This window comes from Eschrichtius robustus, chromosome 11, assembly GCF_028021215.1.
Source record: "Eschrichtius robustus isolate mEscRob2 chromosome 11, mEscRob2.pri, whole genome shotgun sequence".
Classification (NCBI taxonomy): Eukaryota; Metazoa; Chordata; class Mammalia; order Artiodactyla; family Eschrichtiidae; genus Eschrichtius; species Eschrichtius robustus.
The window spans coordinates 57,646,704-57,667,432 of record NC_090834.1 but is presented as its reverse complement, the minus strand read 5'-3'; the positions used below and the strand labels follow the sequence as shown (position 1 = coordinate 57,667,432).

General features: G+C 38.2%; 1 protein-coding gene across 1 annotated transcript in view; it reads left to right on the top strand.

Moving 5' to 3' along the window:
• AAMDC (adipogenesis associated Mth938 domain containing) overlaps positions 1-19,498 on the top strand; it is a 33,524-nt gene extending 14,026 nt beyond the window's left edge. The window contains exons 3-4 of the mRNA XM_068555915.1: positions 17,448-17,543; positions 19,324-19,498. Of these exons, the coding sequence (XP_068412016.1) occupies positions 17,448-17,543; positions 19,324-19,464 (237 nt within the window). The 3' untranslated portion in view covers positions 19,465-19,498. The remainder of the gene's footprint in view (positions 1-17,447; positions 17,544-19,323) is intronic.
• The last annotated feature ends 1,231 nt before the right edge of the window (positions 19,499-20,729 follow it).

Sequence of the window (20,729 nt, the reverse complement as noted above, 5' to 3'; positions counted from 1 at the left end):
CTCTCACTCCTGTGTGAGAACCTCTGTAATATAATTAATCTCCCGTTTGTGGGTTGCCCACCCCTGGGGTACAGGATTTGATTATATCGTGAGTCCACCCCTCCTACCGGTCTCATTGTGGTGCCTTTGTTTTGAACTGCATACACTCATTGTTTTGATCCAGACACCTAGTTGCTTGTTAGCTACCAACCTAGATCTTAAAGAAAGGAATATACCTTTCTTTACAAAAAGAAAGGATTGGTAAAAGAAATGAGAGGGCTTTGAGATATAGAAGGGACAGAATGAGAGAAGGCTGAGGAATAAGAAGCTGTAATGCTTGTGAACCAAATGACTCCATTGGATTGTTTCATAGAGTAAAGCTAGTGTGGTGTAAGAATAGGCAGTGGTATGGTTGAGGGTGTCGGGTGTCTGCAGAGCTCAGTTTACATTTTATTCAGTAGACAAGACATAGCCACTTCAGATACTTAAGCAGGAGATTGATTTGACTGACAAAGATTATCCAGACTATGGGTTTAAGATATATTGGAGTACCAACTTATGAGTGTGCCACAATGGAGAGATTTTTTTTCTTCAGAAATGGATTTAACACTATATATTTTTCCCATATAAGACCACATGAGTTAATATTACCCTTAACCTCATTCTGTATTTAAGGAAACTTAATAAGCACAGAGTTTAGAGCTAGAAAGCTAGAAAAATGTGAAATCAAATAGTAAATTCAGGTCAGATTCTAACTTTCTTTCCTGTTCCTTTCTACAACATCATGATTCCTCTTATAAACTTCAACACTAAAGACTACAAAACTGTGAAGTTGCCAGTGATGATAATAGGAAAATAGGAAAAGTTTGCTGTAGGTTTAGTTTTCATCTTGTTAAGTTTCATTTGTCAGTAGAATAAACAAGAGGAGGTGTTCTAGAACTAGTTGGAGAGAGAAGAACTAGGAAAGATGAGAGGGAAAGCTGAGCTGTTGACTAGAACTCATCTGTATAGAAGCAAAAGGACATCAAATCAAAGCTATTAAGCCTCAGAGTCCTCATCTATAAAATGGAGATAGTAATATTACCCACCTCACAGAGTTGATCTAAGGGTTACTGTACTGTGCTAGATATGGTGTAGGCACTCAATAAATGAAGCTGTTATTGTTAAGTTAGTAGTAGTGTGGGTGGATATGAAACAGCAAATATGAAAACTATTAAGAAGGTGAGAGGGTTGGATTGGGAGTTTGGGATTAGCAGATGCAAACTGGTATATACAGAATAAATAAACAACAAGGTCCTACTGTGTAGCACAGGAAACTATATTCAATATCCTGTGATAAACCATAATGGAAAATAATATGAAAAAGTATGTATATATATGTATAATTGAGTCACTTTGCTGTACAGCAGCAATTAACACAACATTGTAATTCAACTGTACTTCAGTAAAAAAAATTAATTTCAGAAAAGAAGGTGAAATTGGCAGGATAAGGCAGTTTATTCGATTTAGCAGGCAAAGGAGAATTCTAGCATGGATACATGGGTACATGGTGGTGCCATTTATTGAGATTGGGTATATGACGAGGAGGAACAGATGTGTTTGTGTTTGGGGCAGAGGCTGGGTAGAGAAAATGATTAATTCTTTTGGAATATGTTGAGCTTGAACTTACATTAGGGCATCAAGAGATATCTAGTAGATATTTAGATTTATAGGTCCAGGCACTGTCACATTTTAACTAGATACCTTAACCAAGTTATATAGCCTGACTGTGCCTCAGTTTAACCATTTATAAAAGGAGAATAATAATGTCTGTTTGTCATGGCTTGATGTAAGAGTAATAAATGGGTTGGGAAGAATAAATTTGAAAAATGCATGCCACTTGCCATCATGCAAATTCATTCTTTCTCTCACTCAGTATTTCTCAGTGCGATTCATGGATCTCTTGCATCACAATCACCTAGAGGCTTGTTTAAAATGCATGTTCTGTATCTCCTGCACTCCTCCCAACTACTGAATCATAATCTCTTGGGGGTGGGACCTGGAAAATAATATATTTCACGTGGTTGCTTTGAATACTAAATATGTTCATCTTTGTAAAGCATCTACCACAGTGCCTGTCACATAGTAGATACTTGATCTTTTTTTTTCTTTTCTTCCTTAGTTACCTAGCACAACACCTAGCATATAATACTGCTCTACAGTATGTTTCTCAACTATAGAAATGACTGAATTAATTCTTTTAAAAGTCTTGGACATGAAACACTCTGATTTGTACATCAAATGCTGCTTAATAGGGAATCCTTGAGGGAATTAAGTGCCTGAGAGTGTTTAGGGGATTTCTTTTTACTTTAGACTACTACAATTGTTTATGCCATGAACTGATGGAGGTATTATCTCTAGTTATTTTTTATGCTCTAAATATATAGTAGTATTGTTCAGCTATTCTTTTTTTTTTTTTTTTTTTGGCTGCATCACGCAGCTTATAGGATTTTAGGTCCCCGACCAGGGATTGAACCTGGGCCCACAGCAGTGAAAGCGTCGAGTCCTAACCACTGGACTGCCAGGGAATTCCCTTGTTCAGCTATTCTTTTTAATGAACTACCCAAAACTTAGAGATTTACAATAATAAGTGTTTATTATCATGCTTATAGGTCTAGCTGGAGCAGCTCTACTCCAAGCTGCAGTTGGCAAGCTGGCTGGGTACTCCGTGTGTCTCTTATCCATCTTGGACCAGTGAGCTAGCCAGGACCTGATCTTCTCACAGTGTTATCTGAAGCTCACAAACATAAGCCCCACTGAGCAAGTATATTTCAAGGCTTTGCTTGCCCCAGGTTCACCAACATAAGTTCTCACATCAGTAGGGCACAGAAGTATATTCTGCCCACAGTAAGAGGGCAAAAAGAGTGAATATTTGCTGAACAGTTATCCAAACTATCAGAATATTCAATCACATGTTGTACATCTGCATATGAGTTGTTCCTTGGGCAACTTAAACTGAACATATCCAAAGCTGATTTCATTTCCTTTTCCCTACCTCCCCACCCCCCCCAAATATCCAGGTACTTTCTTGTGTTCTCTGTCTCCATTAATGGAATCACTATCCACCCAGTCACCTAGAAGAGAAACATCAGACAAAATTTTTATTTCTCCAATTTTCTCCTCCACCATATCCAACAAAGTACATTTGTTGACTTGGCCAACATAAAGCTAGTCATGTCACTGCTCTGCTTAGAAAATTTCACAGCCTTTCCATAGACCTCAGAATTAAGCAAAACTCCTTAGGATAGTGTTCAGGGCCATTTTTTTAAAAAAATGATACAGTTCCAAATTTTTCCTTCATTCTCATCCCCTATATTTCATAACACATCTGAAGACCTAGCTATTCCATAACAAATACATATTCCCTTACAAACCTACCATGATCTTTCATTCTCTGTACCTTTGGTAAAACCGTTTCCTTTTATTTATTGTTATTTATTTATTTATTTATTTATTTGGTTGCGCTGGGTCTTAGTTGTGGCAGGCGGGCTCCTTAGTTGTGGTTCGCCAGCTCCTTAGTTGCAGCACGTAGGCTCCTTAGTTGCGGCAGGTGGGCTTCTTAGTTGTGGCTCCAGGCCTCCTTAGTTGTGGCATATGAACTCCTAGTTGCGGCATGCATATGGGATCTAGTTCCCTGACCAAGGATTGAACCCAGGCCCCCTGCATTGGGAGTGCAGAGTCTTATCCACTATGCCACCAGGGAAGTCCCTAAAACCATTTCCTTTACTTGAAATGACCTGCTCGCCTTGGTACCTGTTGAAATCTTATATATCCTTCAATTCCTAGCTTTTGTTTTATCTCCTCTATGAAGGACTTCCTGATAATCCTTGTGAGAATGAGCTGCTTACTCCATTCTCAGTATTCCTATAATACTTTGTGCCTCTATTTTAGCACTTAGTGCAGTTCACCTGTATTGTACTGAGTTTGTATTTACGTGTTTCCCTCACTAAGTGGTGAACTCCCTAAGGGCAAGAACTATGCATTTAGCACAGTGCCCATAAAGTATGGGCTCAATAAATGTTGGCTGCATTGAATTTTTAATTATAAATGTCGTTAAAAAATTTTTTTTATACTTTGTGACATTCCTTCTGAGGGAGGTTAATGTTGTGATTCCTTTTTTATCAGTTTAAGGGTGGGAAGGGGCAGATGATATAGTGATTGCAGAATGGAAATATCAAGAAAATTTACTGTCTTCAACTAGTGTCCTTGAAATAATAATTACTACTACCTACTCCCAAATCTCTACCAATCATTAAACAACTGCTGTGTGCCTGATCAAATATAGCTTTTCCAGGGTCACACCACTAATAATTTTTGGAACCAAGATTTGCACCTGAGTCTTACTATAAAGCCTATACTTTTCTACTATTACATACTGTCCTCACTCATTTCTATCCTAAAGCAATAATTGTCTTATTGGAGAAGAGTTTTCTATGTGGAAACATGCATAGGTCTTTCATTTATACATCCTTTTGTTAGGCTGAAAGGGGACAAGGAGGAAGATGTGACAAAAGTGTAAATTTAAAAGAAAGCCAAACCAATTAGCAGGCACCTAAAGAGAACCAAAGGAAATGTGGAAACTTTACCCCACCTATTTAAAAAAAATTTTTTTATTGAAGTGTAGTTGATTTTAGTCCCACCTTTTAATTTTAAACAATATTAAACCTATGAAACAGTTGTATGAATATGATAAATAGCCACACACCCTTTTTCAAAATCTTCAAGTTGTTAATACTTTGCCATGTTTGTTTTTTCTCTCTAAACACACACACACACACACACACAAACACACACACACATTTTTCCCCAATCATTTGAGTGTAAATGGCAGATATTTTAGCATTGCTTTCCTAAGAACATAAACATTCTCCTACATAGCCACAATATCATTCTCACAAATAAGGATATTATCCTTGATACAATATTACTATTTAGTATACAGTCTATCTTCAAATTTCCCCCAAAATGCCCTCTATAACTATCACCGATTTTGTGGTTTTATTTTTATATATAATACAGGCAGTAGGTGTAAAGTATAACATAATTCTCAGAGTCTTGTCCATTTGATCAGACTAAAGGTTCTTGTACTCAGGACACTGCTATAAAAGGAAAGATAGATGAGCTGAGCTGTCCCTAACCCTTTCTGCATTTGTGTGTGTTTGTTTTTGCTATTGTTTTCCCATTCACCTTCTAAACCTGGTTGACCTGGAAAGCCTATGTTGAACTTCTCCCACCCCTTTTTCTATTTTGAAATATTTTGAACCTATATAACAAATTGGAAAAAAATAATAAACACTTGTATACCATCAGCCTAGATTTACCAGTTTTTAATATTCTGGCACATTTGCTTTATTTATCTCTCAGTGGCTTTCTCTCTCTCTCTCTCTCTGAATAACTGTATTTGCTGAATCATTTGGAAGTAAGTACTGACATCATGAGACTTAACTCTAAATACTTCAGCCTGTATCTAATAAAACAAAGGCATTCTGCCTTACATAATCATAATGTTACACTCAAGAAATCCAACATTTATATAATATTAAATAGCATCAACTCCATAGTCAAATTATAACAATTGTTCCAATAAAATAATATCTTTTATAGCTGGCTTTCCTTTCCAACCCAAGATCCAGTGAGGGGTCATGCATTGCATTTTGTTGTCGTGTTTCTTTACTCTATCAATAGACAGATTTATTGATTGAAGTATAATTGACCTACAATACTATGCAAGTTTCAGGTGCACAACATAATGATTTGATATTTCTATACATTACAAAATGATTGCCACAGTAAGTCTAGTTACCATCTGTTATCATACAAAATATTTACACTATTATTGACTATATTCCCCATGCTGCACATTTCATCCCTGTGACTCATTTCTTTTGTAACTGTTAAGTTTGTACCTCTTAATCTCCCTCACCTATTTCACTCATCTCCCCCACCACCTCCCCTCTGGCAACCACCTGTTTATTCTCTATGAGTCTAATTTCTGTTTTGTTTTACTTGTTTATTTGTTTTTTTAGATTTCACATATAAGTGAAATCATACAGTATTTGTCTTCCTCTGTCTGACTTATATCACTTAGCTTAATACCCTCTAAGTACATCCTTGTCGCAAATGGCAAGATTTCATTCTTTTAGTGTTTTCATTTTCTTTGCAAAAATACACAAGTGGAATTGCTGGATTGTCTGGTACTTCTATTTTAATATTTTGAGGGACCTCCATACTGTTTTCCATAGTGGCTGCACCAATTTACATTCCCACCAACAGTGCACAAGGGTTCCGTTTTCTCCACATCCTCGCCAACACTTGTTATTTGCTATCTTTTTGATAATAGCCATTCTGACAGATCTGAGATGATATTGCATCGTGGTTTTTATTTCTATTTCCCTGATGTAGCTACATCAAACTAAAAAGCTTTTGCACAATGAAGGAAACTAACAACAAAACCAAAAGGCTTTGGAAGAAAATATTTGCAAACAATGTATCTAATAAGGGGTTAATATCTAAAATATAAAAAGAACTCATACAACTCAACACCAACAAACAAATAACCCAATTAATAATTGGGCAGAGGTCCTGAATATACATCTTTCCAAAGAAGACATACATATATCCAACAGACACATGAAAAGATGCTAATAGCTTTCCTCCAAGAAAAAACAATAAGATTTCCGTAACATTGACATGTTATGGAAAGCCTCTTAAAGAGGAACAGAATCAGACACTCACTAAGGGCAGAGAGCCTTAGTGGTTTGCCGGGAGGGATTGGAAGAAGCAGAGAGGGAGCTGGTGGCAGGGTGAGGACGCCTCAATAACAGGTTGATGCTCCAAACACAGACCTATGCACAAGGCTGTAAGTAATCACCCACCAGGGCCTGGATCCACAGGCTGTTGCAGTTATCTTTCATGGCTCTGTACGTGACACCCTGGGCCTGCAGTAAAGCACACAACAGCCAAATTGAGTTCCACTGCTCCAGCAATTCTGATGGGCTCCTGCTGTCTGCAGTCTCTGAATCTTGAGAGGATTATGCTTTTGCACTCTTTTATGACCTTTCACTTCATTGAGCAGTGGCCTTGTTTCCTTATACGAGAATGTGAGCTCTTACAGCCTGGGGATCATGGTGCTCCTCAAAGTAGATGCTATTCTTTGGGGTTTTTTTTAAATAAATTTATTTATTTATTTTTGGCTGCTTTGGGTCTTTGTTGCTGCGCGCGGGCTTTCTCTAGTTGCAGCGAGCGGGAGCTACTCTTCATTGCAGTGCGTGGGCTTCTCATTGCGGTGGCTTCTCATTGCAGAGCACGGGCTCTAGGCACGTGGGCTTCAGTAGTTGAGGCACGAGGGCTCAGTAGTTGTGGTTCGTGGGCTCTAGAGCGCAGGCTCAGTAGTTGTGGCACACGGGCTTAGTTGCTACACAGCATGTGGGATCTTCCCAGACCAGGGATCGAACCCGTGTCCCCTGCATTGGCAGGTGGATTCTCAACCACTGTGCCAGCAGGGAAGCCCCTATTCTTTGTTAAATGAAGGAATCATTCAGTATTTCAGATAAATGCATTTACTTAAGACAGGTGAAGCTCTCCAGCCCTGATTTGTAATTCTGTTAAATATTTACCTTGGTTGTTGTACCAGAAAAAAAAAAAGTTAAGTTCATACCATAGCTGTTCAGCTCAGGGTGGTTCTAGGATTGATCACAGAGCTGTGGAACTAAAAAAGCATCTAATCCAATCGTTTTATCAATACATTCTTTAAGAACCAATTATTGTATAATCAAATGAAAAAATATCCCCATTTTTGTTTTGCCTTTTAAAAATGTATAAACCTAGGGACTTCCCTGGTGGTCCAGTGGTTAAGAATCTGCCTTCCAATGCAGGGGATGCAGGTTCAATCCCTCGTTGGGGAACTAAGATCCCACATGCCACCGGGCAACTAAGCCCGCACGTGCCACGACTACTGACCCCGCACACCACAACTAGAGAGCCCGCACACCGCAACCACTGAGCCCACACACTCTGCAGCCTGCGCGCCACAATGAAAGATCCCGCATGCCACAACGAAGATCCTGCATGCCGCAACTAAGACCTGATGCAGCCAAATAAATAACTAAATAATTTTTAAAAATGTATAAACCTAAATGACTTTAGAGATAAAGAATCTAATCTCCCCCCAATCTCTTCTGATCTTTGTGGAGAATAGGGAAAGCTGGAGGCAGAGATACTGTTCAGAGCCACCTGGGCACTAGCTCTGCATCCCCTCCCACGATGAGGAAGTACCGTTGCTGCTGATCAGTTTGGTTCACTCTTTGACGTGCAGGTGTTCTAATTTAGAACACTCTGATATTCCCTTAAGTGTAAGCTCATATAGTCTTAGTGTAAATTCCTTAAGAAGATGCTGATGAAGTAAGTCAGAATATAAAAAGGTGTTAGTGTGAGAGACTGGCTATGTTATCAGCTCTGGAACACTCACTGACTGAGTGAAGAGTGTCAGCAGTAGCTGTACACCCCACAGGAAATCAAGAGACATGGAGAAAGCCAGCAAAGATGTGCTGCATCTGCTCCTGCTTTGTGTAGCCACCTGGCTTCTGCTAAACTTTGTTTCCTTGGCTAAATAAATCAGGAAGTAGTGAGTAGGTATGTGTGCCTATATGTGGTCTCTTCCTGCTAATCTATAACCTGCCAATACTATAGGGTTATTTTTTAAGCTGTTTATTTTGAAATAATTTCAGACTTACAGAAAACTTACAGGAATATAAGAATTCTCATTTTTACCCAGACCCAAATGTTAAGTTTATCATATTTTCTTTATCATCCTCTTCTCCAATAGACTTTTTTCTGAACTGCTGTAGATACCCTGCTGTAGATGTACCCCTTTGCTCCTAAATACCTGTGTGTATTTCCCCAAAAAACAAGGACATTCTCTTACAACACAGTGATGAAAATCAGGAAATTAACATTGATACAATACTATTATCTAATAAACAGACCTTATTAATATTTTGCCAATTGACCTAATACACGTTACATTTATTTGTCATACTAATGGAATCATACAGTATATAGTTTTTTGAGACTTGCTTTTTTCACTCAGCATAATACATTTTAGATTCATCCATATTGTCATAGGTATCAATAATTTGTTCCTTTTTTATTACTGAGTAGTATTCCATTGTTGGATTATAACCCAATCTGTTGATGACCATTTGGGCTGTTTCCAGTTTGGTTTACTACAAGTAAAGCTGCTACAGATGACTGTAGTTAGCAATGCTATATGATATATATGAAAGTTGTTAAGAGACTAAATCCTAAGAGTTCTCATCACAAGAGAAAAATGATTTTTTCTTTTTTTCTTTTTTTGTATCTGTGTGAGATGATGGATGTTAACTAAACTTATTGTGGGAATCATTTCATGATATACATAAGTCATATGCTGTACAGCTTGAACTTATACAGTGCTGTATGTCAACTATACCTCAATAAAACTGGGAAAAAAAATCTAGAGTAGGATATGCTGCTTCTAAGTTTAGGAAATAAGAGTTAACAACGCCTCCCCCCACCCCCAATAGAAAGCTGCTATGAACATTCATGTACAGGTTTTTGTGTGAATGTGAGTTTTCATTTCTCTAGGATAAATACCCAGGTATGTGATTGCTGAATTGCGTAAGTACATATTTAAGAAAATGCCAAACTGTTTTCCTGCTAGAACATGAAGAAAGTGATATGCGGTAAGACTGGTGAGGCAGCTGGGAACTTATATACCATGTTAAGGAGTTTGGCAGTTATTTTAAGGGCAATGAGAAGCCATTGAGTGCTGTTAAGCAGAGGAGTGATTTGAATGGATTTGTGTTTTGCAAAGATTCCTCTAGCTACAATTTGAAGAATGGTTAATTGGAAAGGGCTAAAGTGGTTTTATGGAGACCAGTTAGAAAGTTACTGCAACAGGCTAAATAAGATGTAATGGCAGCTTAGACCAGGGTAGTGGCAGTGGAGATGGAGAGGAATGGACAGGTCCAAGAGATAATAAGGAAATAAATTATTATGTCCAATCTTTTGGGGAAAATGTTTAACATTTCAACATTATACTTAATCTTTAGCTGTAGGTTTTTCTTAGATGTCCTCTACCTAAGGAAGGTTTCCTTCTAGTTTATTTTTAAAATATTAATAATTATTATTTATTTATTTTTATTGAAGTATAATTGGCCTACAACGCTATGTTAGTTCCAGGTGCACAACATAATGATTTCATGTCTCTATACATTACAAAATGATCACCACGATAAGTCTAGTTACCATCTGTTACCATACACTATTATTGACTATATCCCCCATGCTGTATATTTCATCCCTGTGACTCATTTGTTTTTTGTTTTTGTTTTTTAATTAATTTATTTATTTTTGGCTGCATTGGGTCTTTGTTGCTGTGCGCGGGCTTTCTCTAGTTGCTGTGAGCAGGGGCTAGTCTTCATTGCGGTGTGTGGGCTTCTCATTGTGGTGGCTTCTCTTGTTGCGGAGCTTGGCCTCTAGGCACACAGGCTTCAGTAGTTGTGGCACACAGGCTCAGTAGTTGGGGCTCGTGGGCTTTAGATTGCAGGCTCAGTAGTTGTGGTGCACAGGCTTAGTTGCCCTGCGGCATGTGGGATCTTCCCGGACCAGGGCTCGAACCCATGTCCCCTGAATTGGCAGGCAGATTCTTAACCACTGTGCCACCAGGGAAGCCCAACTCATTTATTTTGTAACTGTAAGTTTGTACCTCTTAATGTCCCTCACCTATTTCACTCATCTCCCCCACCACCTCCCCTCTGGCAACTACGTGTTTATTCTTTGTATCTATGAGTCTATTTCTGTTTTGTTTTGTTTTTTAGATTCCACATATAAATGAAATCATACAGTATTTATCTTTCTCTGACTTATTTCACTTAGGATAATACCCTCTAGGTCCATCCATATTGTCACAAATGGCATTATTTAATTCTTTCTTATGGCTGAGCAATATTCCATTGTATATATGTACCACATTTAACAAAAATTTTTATTTATTATTTATTTTTTATTTTTGGCTGCATTGGGTCTTCGTCACTGCACATGGGCTTTCTCTAGTTGCGGCGAGCGGGGGCTACTCTTCGTTGCGGTGTGCGGACTTCTCATTGTGGTGGCTTCTCTTGTTGCGAAGCACAGGATCTAGGCACACAGGCTTCAGTAGTTGTGGCACACGGGCTCAGTAGTTGTGGCTCGTGGGCTTTAGAGTGCAGGCTCAGTAGTTGTGGTGCACGGGCTTAGTTGCCCTGCGGCATGTGGGATCTTCCCGGACCAGGGCTCGAACCTATGTCCCCTGAATTGGCAGGCGGATTCTTAACCACTGTGCCACCAGGGAAGCCCAACTCATTTATTTTGTAACTGTAAGTTTGTACCTCTTAATGTCCCTCACTTATTTCACTCATCTCCCCCACCACCTCCCCTCTGGCAACTACGTGTTTATTCTTTGTATCATGAGTCTATTTCTGTTTTGTTTTGTTTTTTAGATTCCACATATAAATGAAATCATACAGTATTTATCTTTCTCTGACTTATTTCACTTAGGATAATACCCTCTAGGTCCATCCATATTGTCACAAATGGCATTATTTAATTCTTTCTTATGGCTGAGCAATATTCCATTGTATATATGTACCACATTTTAAAAAAAATTTTTATTTATTATTTATTTTTAATTTTTGGCTGCATTGGGTCTTCGTCACTGCACATGGGCTTTCTCTAGTTGCGGCGAGCGGGGGCTACTCTTCGTTGCGGTGTGCGGACTTCTCATTGTGGTGGCTTCTCTTGTTGCGGAGCACAGGATCTAGGCACACAGGCTTCAGTAGCTGTGGCACGTGGACTCAGTAGTTGTGGCTCACGGGCTCTAGAGTGCAGGGTCAGTAGTTGTGGCACATGGGCTTAGTTGCTCCGAGCATGTGGGATCTTCCTGGACCATACCTTGAACCCGTGTCCCCTGCATTGGCAGGTGGATTCTTAACCACTGCGCCACCAGGGAAGTCCTGAACTTTTTCAATTAAATTTTATTGGAATATAGTTGCTTTACAATGCTGTGTTAGTTTCTTTCTGTACAACAAAGTGAATCAGTCGTACATATACATATATCCACTCTTTTTTGGATTTCCTTCCCATTTAGGTCACCACAGAGCACTGAGTATAGTTCCCTGTGCTATACAGTAGGTTCTCATTAGTTATCTATTTTATACATAGTAGTGTATATACGTCAGTCCCAATCTCCCAATTCATCCCACCCTTCTTCCCCCCTTGGCAACCATAAGTTTGTTCTCTACATCTGTGACTCTATTTCTGCTTTGCAAATAAGTTCATCTCCACCTTTTTTCTAGATTCCACATATAAGCGATATTATATTTGTTTTTCTCTTTTTGACTTACTTCACTCTGTATGACAGTCTCTAGGTCCATCCACGTCTCTGCAAATGGCACTATTTTGTTACTTTTTATGGCTGAGTAATATTCCATTGTATATATGTACCACATCTTCTTTATCCATTCCTCTGTTGATGGACATTTAGGTTGCTTCCAAGCCCTGGCTATGGTAAATAGTGCTGCATTGAACATCGGGGTGCATGCATCCTTTTGAATTATGGTTTTCTCCGGATATATGCCTAGGAGTGGGATTGCTGGGTCATATGGTAGCTCTATTTTTAGTTTTGTAAGGAACCTCCATACTGTTCTCCATAGTGGCAGTACCAATTTACATTCCCACCAACAGTGTACAAGGGTCCCCTTTTCTCCACACCCTCTCCAGCATTTATTGTTTGTAGAATTTTTGATGATGGCCATTCTGACCAGTGTGAGGTGACACCTCATTGTGGTTTTGATATGCATTTCTCTAATAATTAGTGATGTTGAGCATCTTTTCATGTGCCTGTTGGCCATCTGTATGTCTTCTTTGGAGAAATGTCTATTTAGGTCTTCGCCCATTTTTTGATTGGATTGTTTTTTTTTCTATATTGAGCTGCATGAGCTGTTTTTATATTTTGGAGATTAATCCCTTGTCAGTTGCTTCATTTGCAAATATTTTCTTCCATTCTGAGGACTGTCTTTTCATTTTGTTTATGGTTTCCTTTGCTGCGCAAAAGCTTTTAAGTTTAATTAGATCCCATTTGTTTATTTTTGTTTTTATTTTCATTACTCTAGGAGGTGAATCAAAAAAGATCTTGCAGTGATTTATGTCAAAGAGTGGTCTGCCTATGTTTTCCTCTAAGGGTTTTATAGTGTCCGGTCCTTAATCCATTTTGAGCTTATTTTTGTGTATGGTGTTAGCGAGTGTTCTACTTTCATTTTTTTAAATGTAGCTGTCCAGTTTTCCCAGCACCACTTATTGAAGAGACTGTCTTTTTTCCATTGTATATTCTTGCCTCCTTTGTCATAGATTAGGTGGCTGTAAGTGCGTGTACCACATCTTCTTTATCCATTTATCTCTAGATGGACATTTAGGTTGCTTCCATATCTTGGCTATTCTAGTTTAGTTTTCTGAGAGTTTTATTTTTTTTTAATCATAAATACATGGTGAACTTTGTTAAATGCTTTTTCTGCATCATTTGACACGACTGTATAATTTTTCTTCTCTACTTTGTGGTGAAGTACGTTGATTTTAAAAATATTGAACCAACCTTGCATTTGCTAATGTTTTGTTGAGGATTTTCATTAAATGTTTAAAATAGAATTCACCACTGAAATCATGTGTCTATAATTTTTTCTGTGGGTTTTAAATTATAAATTCAATTTCTAACATCTATAGGACTATTCAGATTTTCTTCTTGTATTTTAATAAGTTGTGTCTTTCAAAAATAATCTGTCCATTTCTTCTAAGTTATCACATTTATTAGTGTAAATTTATTCCCAAATTTTAAAATTTTTCTTCTGCTATCTGTATGATCTATAGTGATGTCCCCTTCATTCCTGGTATTTATGATTTTTATCTTCTCTTTTTTTCCTGATCAGTCTTACAATGGTTTCAATTTTATTAATCTTTTCAAAGAACCAACTTTTGGCCTTGTTGACTTTTCTCTATCATTTCTTTCCCATTTCATTGATTTACACACATATATTCATTATTATCTGTCTTCTGCTTACTTTGGATATGATTTGCTTCTCTTCTCCTAGCTTTTTAAGGTGGGGGCTTACACCATTGATTTTAGACAATTATTTTTCTATTATAAGTATTTAAAGTGATAAATTTGCCTATAAGCATTATATAGCTGTATTCCACAAATCTTGATGTATTTTTCCTTTACCCTTTAGTTCAAAATACTTTGTTGCTCAATTTCCAATTATTTGTCTTTTCTAAATATCTTATTGTTATCAACAAATCTATTTTGTCATATATCATATTCTCTGTTATTTCCTTTCTTTGAAATTTACTGAGACTTATGTCAGCATAAGGTCTTAGTGACTGTTCCATGTACACTTGAAAAAACAATGTGTATTCTGCAGTTGTTGGGTGTAGTAACCTATAAATGTCTATTAGGTCAAATTAACTGATAGTGTTGCTAAAAGCTCCCATTTCCTTAATTAGACTCTTTGTCTATGTGTTCTATCAAATACTGAGAGAAGGTTGTTAAAATTTCCAACTATAGAGCTGGATGGACCTAGAGTATGTCATGCAGAGTGAAGTAAGTCAGAAAGAGGAAAACAAACACCGTATGCTAACACATATATATGGAATCTAAAAAAAAAAAAAAAAGGTTCTGAAGAACTTAGGGGCAGGACAGGAATAAAGACGCAGACGTAGAGAATGGACTTGAGGACATGGGGAGGGGGAAGGGTAAGCTGGGATGAAGTAAGAGAGTGGCATGGACATATATGCACTACCAAATGTAAAATAGATAGCTAGTGGGAAGCAGCCGCATAGCACAGGGAGATCAGCTCAGTGCTTTGTGACCACCTAGAGGGGTGGGATAGGGAGGGTGGGAGGCAGATGCAAGAGGGAGGAGATATGGGGATATATGTATATGTATAGCTGATTCACTTTGTTATAAAGCAGAAACTAACACACCATTGTAAAGCAATTATACTCCAATAAAGATATTTTTTAAAAAATCCAACTACAGTGGTTTCATCTCTTTCCTTAGTTCTGTTATTTTTATTTGTTTTTTTAAAAAATATTTATTTATTTATTTATTTATTTTTGGCTGTGTCGGGTCTTAGTTGCGGCATGCAGGATCTTTCCTTGCAGTGTGCGGGCTTCTCTCTAGTTGTGGCATGTGGGCTCCTCTCTAGTCGTGGCTCCAGAGTGTATGGGCTCCGTAGTTGTGGCACAGGGGCTCTTTAGTTGTGGTGCACAGGATCAGTAGTTGTGGCACATGGGCTTATTTGCCCCGCCGCATGTGGGATCTTAGTTCCCAGACCAGGGATTGAACCTGCATCCTCTGCATTGGAAGGCGGATTCTTAGCTGCTGGACCACTAGGGAAGTCCCAGATCTGTTATTTTTGTTTTCATATATTTTGTAGCTCTTTCACTAAGAGTGTACAGATTTGGGTTGTTATGTTTTTCTTAATGAATTGGTCCTTTAAGTATCATGAGATGAAACTCTTTATCTCTAGTAATACTTCCTATCTTGATATTAATATAACCACACCAGCTTTCTTAGTGTTTGCATTTTATATCTTTCTTTATCCTTTTACTTTCAACTTATGCCTTTATATTTCAAGTATATACCTTGTAAGTAGTGTTTAGTTGGGTCTTGCTTTTTAACTCAATCTTTGCCTTTCATTAAACTATTTAGTCCACTTAAAGTTAATTACTGCTACAGTTATGTTTAAGTGTTAACATATTGCTATTTGTTTTCTGTTTGTCCTCATGTTTTTTATTCCTGCATTTTTAGGGGGGTTAATCAAGTATTTTTTAATACTTCAGTCTGTCTCCTTTATTGGTTTTTTAGCTCATGTGTGTGTGTGGGTGGCAGGCAATTGCCTTAGGGAAGATTCAGGTTACACTTAAAGTAACAATTATTGTGTGCCTACAATGGGCCAGGCACTGGGCTTAAGCACAACTCTGTGGTCATTAGGGCTAGTTCTTTCAAGTTTCAAGGTTGCTCCCTAGGTTACAGTATTCTAATAAAGTGCATTAAACCAAAGGTGAACATGTTTCTGTTCAAATCCCAACTCTGCTACTTAGTAATTGTGTCATCTTGGCTAGTGTGTATATATTTTGTGAGCTTCAGTTTCTTTATCTATAAAACAAGGAGAATGGATGCTTTTGTGCTACTATTAATGCAGATCACATGGAATAATTTCTATAGCTGTATTATGAAAATTGCAACTGTAAACATGTAAGATATTATTATTCCAGGATTTAATAAAAATACTCATATTTGTTCTTCTTATATCTTTTATAATAAATTTCAATCCTATCTTCTCTAAACCATCAGCTTTTTAGACTGAAAAACCCTTCTTTCTTTGGTACATTTGTTGTTGTCTTGGTATATTCAGCAGCTCTTTCCCTAAACCATGTCTAACTATGATTAGAATGTACCGCTTCTACAACCACTGCATCAAGGCATACTCCTAGTCATACTTCAAGACGCAGTTAGAACAGCATGTCTTCCATGACAATTTTCCACTCTTATTCACTCCCCAATAGTTGGGCTGGTATTTACCAAACTCTAACTCTTGTATCCCCTTTGCTGATGTGGAAGCAGTTCAGAAGCCACCATCCTTTAACGTTGGATTAATGTTCATTAAACACCTTACCTTAAATATCCCTGGGAGAATCTGGGAAGACTTTACAGAGTGATAGATAGGTTTTAAAGCATCAAAGTTTTCCTGGAGTTAAGTGGGAAAGGGGCTCACAAAAAGGAAACAGTATGGAGCTTTCCAAGTTTTGGCATGGTGTGCAGGTGCTTTCTTCTCCCACTTTATCTCTTTCCACTCACTTGTCACTTACACTTCAGTCATATGGAACTAATTGTAGTTCACTAGGTTGCTCTTTCCTGAGCCTTAGTTCATGCTATTCCCTGTATTTGGTATGCCTTGTTCCCCTGATTTCCTTTAACCTGGCTAATTCTTGTTTGTCCTTTAGGTGTCAGCTTAAAGGTCACGTCCTCTGGGGTGTCTTCCCTGACCCCCTGCCCTGACTCCCCAGGTCTGAATTAGGTGCCCTTTCTGTATGTTCTCACTACACCCTGAACGTACTTCTTTGTAGCACTTGTAAAACTACTGAAATATCTTTGTAGTCTTCTATATTTTTCACTAGACTTAGAGCTCCATAAGGGCAGTACTGTATCTTCTGCTATTCCCAGGGCCCTAGTGAGGCTTGGCATAGAGTAAACATCAGTAAACATTTGTTCGGTGAATGAATGACTCTAACAGGAATGCTGATCGCAAAGAAAGATGAAAAGAGCAGGTAGCTGGTATACTTTCTCTTTCCATGTCCAGCATTCTCCTGGTGTGCAGCCTGCAGATGTGGAGGAAGTTGTCGAGAAGGGTGTGCAGATCCTTGTCATTGGCCGAGGGATGAGTGAGGCCTTGAAGGTAGGTATTGGTGAGCACAGCATTCCTGAGGACTTCTGGTAATCTCTTGGATCTTTACCTTAGAGATATGTCCTTCTTGGAAGTTCATCTCTATATATCATGCACCCTCATTTTGCTGAGCCAGTGGACGGCCCAGGATAAAATAGTGGCTGTGCACTATTCTTCCTCATCAGGGTTGGACTCTCCAGTCTCTAATCATAGGCCTGTGCTGTTTCAACTATTTTTCAGAAATTCCTCAATCCTGGAATTTCTTTTAAGCTCTACAGTTATCAATATTTGGCTCTTTAGATTTTTACAGTACTTTCCATTTTTACAGTACTTTTAATTTTTCTTTTCTTGGGCACATTCAAGTTAAGCCGTTTTCCCCTTTCAGAAAAAGAAAGTTTATTTTTATTGTACTTATAGAAATAGTACATGCTTGTTGTAAAAGAGTCAATGCAGAAATGTAGAATTAAAAAGGTGAAAGATTTCCCCTTCCCAATCATAACTGCTCCAATGCTCTCTCTATGCATCTGCAAATATATACACACTTACACATACTGATATACATGTTTTTACATAAATAGGATCACTCTATACATATTGTTCTGTAACTTTTTATTCACTTACATTATTGCATTATGGACAGCCTTTCACATAAGTTTATAGAGATCTACCTCATTCTATCCTTTATACAGATGTCCTAAAATCCAGTTCCCTACTGATGGAGGTGCCCTTTATTTATATTTTTTAGTTTAACCTAGTTTTTTCCTCCATTAAAATGATCCCTATCTGTAAGACTACTGTTATTATAAAATTGTTCAAACATATAAAAAAGTAATATAGGGCATTTTAAAAAACATTTCACTCAGAGCTCCTTCTGACAAGGCAGAGTCTAATTAAAATCTATTTAAAATAATATTGAAGACAAGCCAGAGTTGAGAAAATATCCAATAATAGCTGCCACTCCTGAGAATCTTTTATATAAATTCATTTACAAATATTTATTCAGCACCTTCTATGGGGCAGACACTATTCTAGGTACCAGGGACAAGCTAAACAAGGCAAACAAGGTCATGGCCCTCATGGATAATAAAAATGTAGACAATTTCAGGTCATAGTAAGTGCTGTGAAGAAAATGGTGACTTATGAGGGGCTGCTCTAAATGGGGTGTTCAAGAAAGGCCTTTCTGAGAAGACATTTGCATTTGAGCTGCAGTGTACGTACATTCATAAAACTTCATCCTCACACCAACCGTTTGATTTTAAGTAGTATCATCCCCGTTTTATAGGGGAGGAAATTGCAGTTGAAAGACTTTCAAAAGGTCTCTTGGTTAGTACACAGCAAAGTTAGAATTTAGACTCAGGTTGGACTGACTCAAACATTTAACATTTTACATACCTTAGCTGAATTCATTCTCATACCAACCGTGTAAGCAGGTTTTGTTATCCCTATTTACATACATGGAAACAAAGGCTCAGAGAATTTAATTCACTTACCCAAAGTCACACTGCTAGTAAGGACTTAAATTCAAGACTGTCTGACTCCAAAATCCATGCTCTTTGCAGTTTCCATTTCACCTGAGCTGTTTGCACATGTTTCATGGTACTTCTGTTAACTTCTTAGAAGCCTTTTTGACTCCTTGGGACTCACTGCCAAATTCTGGACTGGTGACACGCCGGGTGATTGAGGAGTGATAGTTGTCACTGTCCAGTTCTGTAGAATATACTTGCCTCATAGCAGGAAAGGGAATCCTGGGGGCCTTTCCCCCTGATTTACTCATCTTTTTCCTTCTTCCCAGGTACCCCTATCAACCGTGGAATACCTCAAGAAAAAAGGCATTGATGTGCGGGTCCTCCAGACAGAGCAGGCAGTGAAGGAGTATAATGCCTTGGTTACCCAAGGCATCAGGGTGGGAGGGGTCTTCCATTCCACCTGCTGATGGAGCCTTAAGAGAATAAATCACTAAGCAATGATGCCTGTGACTGTCACTCTTACCTCTGTCCACTCCAGCCTCCCCAAGCATTTTTGAACAGCTGCTTGTGCCAGGTCCTGTGCTAGGCTTTGGGATGCATGGATGACTTAGGCAAGGTCCCTGTCCTGGGGGGTGGGGGGGTGGTGGCTGAAAATCAGGGGAGGAGACAGAAGTTTACCAAAGTTTAATATTGTGGCAAATGTTAGGCCAGAAGTAAGCGAAAATAAAGGCAAAAATAAAGAAAGCCTTCTGACTTGAAGTTTGAAAGCCAAAGAAAAGTTTCAGCGCATTAAAATCACATTGCAATTGATGCTTTGAAATGTTTAGTCATCAATTCAACCAATTTTTATTAAGTAACTTATATGCCAGGCACTGCTATAGGCTCCAGAGAAACAGCAATAAAAGTCTTGTGCTCATGAAGCTTATATTCTAGTGGGCAAAATAAACAAGGAAACAAATACATAATATAAGTAGAATGTTATGAAGAAAAATAAAGCAAGATAAGAAAAAGAGTGATGGGGCTATTTCAGATGTGTGGTCAGGGAAAGTGTCTTTGTGCAATGACATATGAGTAGAGCCCTGAATGAACTGAGGCAACACTTCAATAACAGTAAAAGGAGCTATGCCTTGATACTAGGGTTCTAGGCAGGCTGTTCTACTAACTAAACCTGAGCCTTGCCAGACAGTTCTCTCTGCCTCAGATTCCCTCACTATAAAATGATGGGGCTGGACTAAATGCCTTTTAATGGTCCCTACTGGCATGGATAGCCTTTGCTCTATTAAATACCAGGTGGCCTTTGTGAAGCCTTAGAATAGACTGACAGAATTATAATAGTAATCAGCATTACCTTATTTTTCAATTTCCCCCTCTTTGAAGAGTTATGAGTATCAGCTTTGGTGTCAGATAGCCTTGACTTTGAACTGTGGCTTTCACGGCCACTCACTGGTTGGGCTTTTATTTAATCTCTCAGAGTTTCACTGTTCTCATTTGTCAGATAGGGATCATATTAGTACCTGGAGTTACCATAGGTGTTAAGTTGGGTAATTCATAGAAAGTCTTGGCACATTGCCTGGCATGTAGTAAGGACTCAATAAGTTGAAACCATTGTCAGTATCTTTCTCCTAATGGGGCTGCTGTGTAAAGCTAACTGGTTTCATTTTATGGTTCTTAATATATCAGCTTATAACTTCATAGATTCATAGAATGTTGGAGCCCAAAGGAATTATCTACT